At 28.4% G+C, this 7,690-nt stretch overlaps 1 protein-coding gene and 1 long non-coding RNA gene across 2 annotated transcripts in view; both read left to right on the forward strand.

The window, feature by feature from the left end:
* The window catches only part of LOC112905231, a 9,222-nt gene extending 3,336 nt beyond the window's left edge, over positions 1 to 5,886 (forward strand). Inside the window, exon 2 of the long non-coding RNA XR_003231638.1 lies at positions 5,220 to 5,886. This is a non-coding gene — a long non-coding RNA (uncharacterized LOC112905231). The remainder of the gene's footprint in view (positions 1 to 5,219) is intronic.
* A 971-nt stretch (positions 5,887 to 6,857) lies between these two features.
* The window catches only part of LOC112905236, a 2,774-nt gene continuing 1,941 nt past the window's right edge, over positions 6,858 to 7,690 (forward strand). The window contains exon 1 of the mRNA XM_025977227.1: positions 6,858 to 6,871. Within this exon, the coding sequence (XP_025833012.1) occupies positions 6,858 to 6,871 (14 nt within the window). The remainder of the gene's footprint in view (positions 6,872 to 7,690) is intronic.

Below are 7,690 nucleotides of genomic sequence, written 5' to 3' on the forward strand. Positions count from 1 at the left end.
ATGGTCAGCGTGAGACACCTTATATATTTTTTACTTATAAAAATTCTTACATATGTTACCCAATGTTAATATAAAGCAAAAGAGGTTCTCAATTCGGCTATATTATCCTTTTATGCGATTTCTTTGCCAATTATGAACCGATTTTAATTCCCAACAGTGGTTTCATATAAATTTGAAAAAAAATATTCCACCTCTTATAAGTGGAATATTAGGAGATGATTTTCCACCTTTTAATTAAAATTTTTACATATCATCAATCTTTTGAAGTTGGTTTATATGTAATATAATGTAATATACGTATTTAAATTATTGAATTGTATTTTCTATTTGCATGTTTCTTTTCTTTATATAGAATCATATTTTATCAACAATGCGCTATGAGCAGATGAACAGCTATTCGGGATGAGATGGATGTAGATCGTTCCACATGAAGCTGTGAGGTAGGTCTTCAATTTATTTTTATCTTTTTATTAGATTATAAAATTTTAAATGTCCATTGATTTCTTAGTTGGTGTAGTATGGAACAGTTTGTAATATTAAAGAAATACGACCGCTTTACTTTTTAATGTTTCAGTTTATTTAGAGTTTTACACTATATTTGTTTGTCAAGGTTACTAAATACTCTTGATAAAGTCGAAAAAAATTGTAGAAACATTAAAAAGCAAGGTGGTCTTATTTCATTTAAATTTTAAATGTACATAGTTATATATGAGTAATTAGGTAATTTGTAGATAGCAAAGGGGGTGCGGTTTATTTTTAACTACTTAAAATAATTTTAAAGCGGGTTGTTTCTTATTTACAAAAAATATGCGTAATATTTATGATGGCTGGATCTTTTTTTAACATAATTGCTTACTTACTAGCTAACAGAAATAAACTAGCTATGTATGATGAAAGTGTTGAGCACTATGTCCATTAAAAACGAATAAGTTAAAAATATAGCATTGTTTGAAATACTGTATTGAAAGTATAAATACAAATTGCATAAAACTTAGTTGTCTTTTGGCATTTAATAAGACCAAAAAATTTAGCAGAAGTAAACAAATATATTCACTCTAATACGTATTACTTTTACGAAAATTCACTGCAAAAAACCATGTCCTTGTTTAAGATGAAGAAAAAGCAACATTAAAACACAAACATATAATTTCCTATTTCGTATATTTTTCTTTCTTTATTTACAATTAGCCATATTTTTTATTCTTCGTCCTAATCTAGAACACTCTAAAAAGCTAAAACGCGAACGCCAAAGCACGACAAGATCTTTTTTGTTACTGAAAAATACTTCGGACGCTTAATGTCTATTTTGATGTTGGGGTTTGAACTTTTTAGAGTGTTCTACTACATCGAATTTTACCTTACAAAAGTAAACCGTCTTAAAACTGCATCAGTTTTATAACTCATCATCAAACAGATACATTACAATTTTAAAAATATAATATTTTAATTTATTATCATAACAACAAATTACACAAACAGAATCCTCTCTCTCTCTGCTTGTCTCCTTATTTTTTTTTTTTAGCTTAAAATTCTTCATTATGACGTATGACTTGTGCTCTCTATCCCTATCATATCACTGCAATCCTTATACTGTTTATTTTCATCACTTTATTTTAAAACATGCCTTAACTCTTGTTCATTCTTCTGCATATCTTACATTTTTTCCTTTATCTTTCAACTAATACTTATTTTCATTGCTGTAATTATTTGCCCCTTACCAATCTTCCCAAAGTCCCTGTTTTATCCCTTCAGCATATTACGACTTCTGTATTTTTCGTAAATCTTCCCTTCTTGTTACCGCATTATACCGTGTTCTTATAATTTTACTAACATTCATTCCTTTTCTTTCCTATTCCTTCATATAAATAAATCCTCCAAAACTTTTTTATTTCCTTACCATCTGTGATTTTCCTACTAAAACCCATACTTGGTTTCTGCACATCTTTTCTTATATGTCCTTCTCCCAAACTTTCCAGCTTTTATTCATATCTAAATTATCTTCTTTTCTTTTCTTCCACCATTTCTTCACATTTTGTCTCCCTTCTTAGAATGAAATCCGTTTAATATGTAATATATATAACACTCTTCACTACCGTGTCGGAAACCTATAGCTATTTTCTACATACCTAAAAGATATTAATCTACCTATAATGTAAAAAAATGATAAAAAAATCACGTCTTTTCCATCCTTATAGGCAATCGCAGTCCTACCCCCTTTATTGCTTGTACCAAACCCTTTGTTTTTTATTATACTTTTTAACAGGATGAGCCCATCATTACTCCCACTTAATATTCCCTTACAATCATCCAAATTTTTAGTTTTTCCACATTCACCCAGCACATGCATCATTGTTTCATCTCCCGTTTCATTTATTCTACATACCTTTTCCTTCATCCAATACCTACATTTTCTATTTTTATTTCCCACTCTAAATCTTGCTATTACGTTTACATCCTTCATTCTATTCAAATAATCTAATGTACACTGTTCCTGCGAATGTTTCAATGGCAGAGCATTCATTCATTCCATATATCTCGACTTATCAATACATCTTTGATTTTCATCTCTCACACCTTATCCTCACAATTTCTCCATTTATCCAATTGTTCCTGATTCAACTTTAAATCGGTTAAAGCTTCACCCCTTTCTTTGTCATACTTGTTTTTTGCTTCAATTTTTAAAATCCTTTTCCTCTACAATTCCATTCTTATATCCACATCCCTTAGCTTTTGTAGTTTTATATCGTATTTTACCACCATTTTCTTGGTTTTCTCTACCATCTTCCCTCTGTGCTACATATCCCAATGTATTTACGTCCAATCTCAAAAGTCACTTAATATACTTCTTGTAAATGTTTTCCTCCTGTTTCGGCTCCTTCCACCCCGAAACCTCTACCTTATAAAGAGCTACCGTATTGAATAAATTTATTCTTCTTTCCCAATCTTTTTTGCATAATTTTTACCCTAAATCTTTTTAAAGTGCTCCTACAACTTTGGTACTTCTACTTTTTCGCAGCTATCTCCTTCTCCTTTCTTTTTTTATACATATTCACAATTTCTACACCCTTTGCCTGATGAATTTCTTTACTAACTGATTATTATATATTCTTTTGTACTTTTTATTATTTGTTCTCTATACTTAATCATTTTTCCTTTCAAAAAATTTGACCAAATTGCACTAAATAAATGTTCTTTTGTGAAGGAAAAGTTTTCAGACTTAAAGACAACAAATAAAAAAAATAATTCACATTGTTTTTAAAAAAATATAATTGAAATAAGCACAAAATTTTATCAAACGTTGTTAACTTTTTCCAATATTTCTTTTATTTGTGAACTATACATTTCTTGGAATAATTTTTAGTAATGCATTTTTACATGAACTTATTTAAATTGCAATAACCCCATATTTAGGCATGTTTTTAAAATTACATACCTAACGCTTGCAAACAAAAAAACGACAATTAAAATTTATACAAATTTAATACACACCCGTTTGTAACGTGTTGTATAAACGAAGGAAAAAGAATCGGGAATGGGAGCGGCATGGTTACGCAAAAGGAAAATAAAGCTCCGGCAAAAATTCTTCCCGGAAAAAATGCTCCAGGAAAAAATGCCTCATCGACATAAATCTCCGGAAAATTATTTTAAACAAGGTCTTATAATTTCTTAACAAATTTTTAAATACCAGAAGCATGAAGCATTTAAATTAAGTTCAACCATTTATATACAGTGTATTAAAGAAATACGACCGCTTTACTTTTTAATGTTTCAGTTTATTTAGAGTTTTACACTATATTTGTTTGTCAAGGTTACTAAATACTCTTGATAAAGTCGAAAAAAATTGTAGAAACATTAAAAAGCAAGGTGGTCTTATTTCATTTAAATTTTAAATGTACATAGTTATATATGAGTAATTAGGTAATTTGTAGATAGCAAAGGGGGTGCGGTTTATTTTTAACTACTTAAAATAATTTTAAAGCGGGTTGTTTCTTATTTACAAAAAATATGCGTAATATTTATGATGGCTGGATCTTTTTTTAACATAATTGCTTACTTACTAGCTAACAGAAATAAACTAGCTATGTATGATGAAAGTGTTGAGCACTATGTCCATTAAAAACGAATAAGTTAAAAATATAGCATTGTTTGAAATACTGTATTGAAAGTATAAATACAAATTGCATAAAACTTAGTTGTCTTTTGGCATTTAATAAGACCAAAAAATTTAGCAGAAGTAAACAAATATNATGTATTAGGTTAATCGCTCGATAGGCCCCCCATTTAGCTGTAAGCAATTGTTTACCCTTCCGGTAAACTCATGTGTAACAGCTCGAACCTTTAAAATAATACATTTAATTATAATCAGCTAATACCGTTAATTATTTAATTTTATTTATTGTTTAGTTGCCTTTTTCTAATTATGTTTATTTAAAGTTAACCAAAGCCGCCATTAAGTATCTAACACCCTGTACTTAATTAACCCACTGAAAGTATTGAAGGAATGTTCGAAGGTATAGCTATATTCCCTGAGAATAATGTTGTTCTAGCTTTCTTACTGTAGAGTGGACATGCTTTTTTTGCTATCTACTGCATTGTGCTACTTTTTTCGAAAAAGTTAATATCTCGAGAACGTTTAATTTAAGAAATAGAAAAGCCTTATAAATGTTAACCTATAATCAAAAGTAAATTCAAAATGTCATAATATATAGGGTGTTCCATTTAAAAGAACGAAGTTGATGTCAACTTCCGGTATAATCGGAAGTGCTACATAGATGCCGTTGTTTTAATTGAGAAGAGCATACCCAATAATTCTATTGTCATAAGTTTCAAAATTCAAACTGAAGTAGTTTCCGAAATATTCTAATGGATGGTCAGCGTGAGACACCTTATATATTTTTTACTTATAAAAATTCTTACATATGTTACCCAATGTTAATATAAAGCAAAAGAGGTTCTCAATTCGGCTATATTATCCTTTTATGCGATTTCTTTGCCAATTATGAACCGATTTTAATTCCCAACAGTGGTTTCATATAAATTTGAAAAAAAATATTCCACCTCTTATAAGTGGAATATTAGGAGATGATTTTCCACCTTTTAATTAAAATTTTTACATATCATCAATCTTTTGAAGTTGGTTTATATGTAATATAATGTAATATACGTATTTAAATTATTGAATTGTATTTTCTATTTGCATGTTTCTTTTCTTTATATAGAATCATATTTTATCAACATTGCGCTATGAGCAGGTGAACAGCTCTTTTCGTTGTGTGCAGAAAAATTCGGGATGAGATGGATGTAGATCGCTCCACATGAAGCTGTGAAGTAGGTCTTCAATTTATATATTTTTATCTTTTTATTAGATTATAAAATTTTAAATGTCCATTGATTTCTTAGTTGGTGTAGTATGGAACAGTTTGTAATATTAAAGAAATACGACCGCTTTACTTTTTAATGTTTCAGTTTATTTAGAGTTTTACACTATATTTGTTTGTCAAGGTTACTAAATACTCTTGATAAAGTCGAAAAAAATTGTAGAAACATTAAAAAGCAAGGTGGTCTTATTTCATTTAAATTTTAAATGTACATAGTTATATATGAGTAATTAGGTAATTTGTAGATAGCAAAGGGGGTGCGGTTTATTTTTAACTACTTAAAATAATTTTAAAGCGGGTTGTTTCTTATTTACAAAAAATATGCGTAATATTTATGATGGCTGGATCTTTTTTTAACATAATTGCTTACTTACTAGCTAACAGAAATAAACTAGCTATGTATGATGAAAGTGTTGAGCACTATGTCCATTAAAAACGAATAAGTTAAAAATATAGCATTGTTTGAAATACTGTATTGAAAGTATAAATACAAATTGCATAAAACTTAGTTGTCTTTTGGCATTTAATAAGACCAAAAAATTTAGCAGAAGTAAACAAATATATTCACTCTAATACGTATTACTTTTACGAAAATTCACTGCAAAAAACCATGTCCTTGTTTAAGATGAAGAAAAAGCAACATTAAAACACAAACNCTTGTGATATAAAAAACTATTTTAAAGGTAGCTATTTACATTTTTTATTTGGAGTGTACTTTTTTACAAAAGTTTTACATTTAATATTTTAAATTTAATTAAGCAATCTGTCGTTGTACACATATTTTGTATCGTCACCATCTTCAAATCTACTCCTAGGCACTAAAAACATAAAAGCTTATGATGTTTGTAAACTGTAACTAAAATAGACGCAGGTTTATAAGGTTTTAAAATTATTAAATAGGTATTTGATTTTGTAGCAGCATCATTTATTTTCCTCCCAATTTCGTGATGGAGCCGAATGAAATGCCTGTTTCGTGTTAGGATCGATGGCGATGGACTAGTCGAGTGCGGAAAAAACGGTGTGTTTTTTTTTTAATTTTTTAGAGTTGATTTAGGCATTTTTTAATTTTCTTATTATATTCAAATGTATTTCAACATTTAACCTTATTTAACACATGGTAAACGTTACCTTATTATCTACTCTATGTTCTACAATACACGCTTCAAATTGACTTTTGGTCTTTCATTACTTTAGTACTGAAAACTAATGGCAATTTTTACATTTATAAAATTTTAATACTTTAGGAATTTACATTTTCCTGTAGTTCAAACAAAATTTTAGTCTGTCGTCAATTGCGTAAACTACTGCATTGCAAGTGTGTAAAATATGAAGAAATTCATACTTTGCCTGCTCTCTGATAAGTTTACAAATATTACACGTATATATTTAAAAAGAAGCTCGATTCGCTAAAATTTGATTTTTTAACTCTTGAAACATACTTAAATCGGGTGTCAAATGCATAACTTTCAAAGACGCAAAATGACACCGTTTATGTGAAATTTAAAAGCATTTCTGACAGGTACTTATACAAGTTGTATGCTGATACTTTAAAATTTAGAAGTAAACTTTAATTCCAACTTAAAATAAACCACCATAGTTACCTTAGCAATTTATAATATTATATTATATTATATAATACTGGTCTAGTATGAAAAGAAGCCAATTATAAATTTTATGTGAGAATACTTGTTTGATGTACGTGTGTGTTATTTTTTGTTGATACAGTGATTACTCATATTCTCTAATCTTCCTTATTGCAGCAGCTATAAATAATTTTCTATCTAAAGAATATTTATTATTCAATTGTTACCAAAAGCGTACGTTATATTAAATCCCTTCTTTCATCGTCAATTTGATATTTAAAATGTGTATGCCGGTTATTCAAAGATACATTAGCTACTTTTAACTTTTTACAGGACACAGTTTAGCTCAATTGCCACATTTTTTTTTGAAAAGGAAATCAGTTCATGGATTTCCTACAAGTAATAAGTGATAGAAAGTTTCTTTCCTGGATAAAAGAGGACCATTCGAATACAATCTTGTAAAGTAAGTTCTTTTTTTGTATGTATTTTCAGTTATATTATTTTCTGTCCACTTAGATGAACAAAATAAATTAGTTTAAAGCGGAGCTGGATTCTTTCTATCAGTAAATTATACTTTGTTACTACTTTTTTTATTAAGACAGATTTCTTTGACTACGAAATTAATTAATTTTAATTGATAAATACATTCTAAAATATTTCAAAATAACAATTTTTTCAACAATTTCACCTGTTATCTGTAATAAACAGTTCCTATCATACCTATACTAC

The sequence above is a fragment of the Agrilus planipennis genome, unplaced genomic scaffold, assembly GCF_000699045.2.
Source record: "Agrilus planipennis isolate EAB-ADULT unplaced genomic scaffold, Apla_2.0 scaffold39, whole genome shotgun sequence".
NCBI classification, from domain to species: Eukaryota; Metazoa; Arthropoda; class Insecta; order Coleoptera; family Buprestidae; genus Agrilus; species Agrilus planipennis.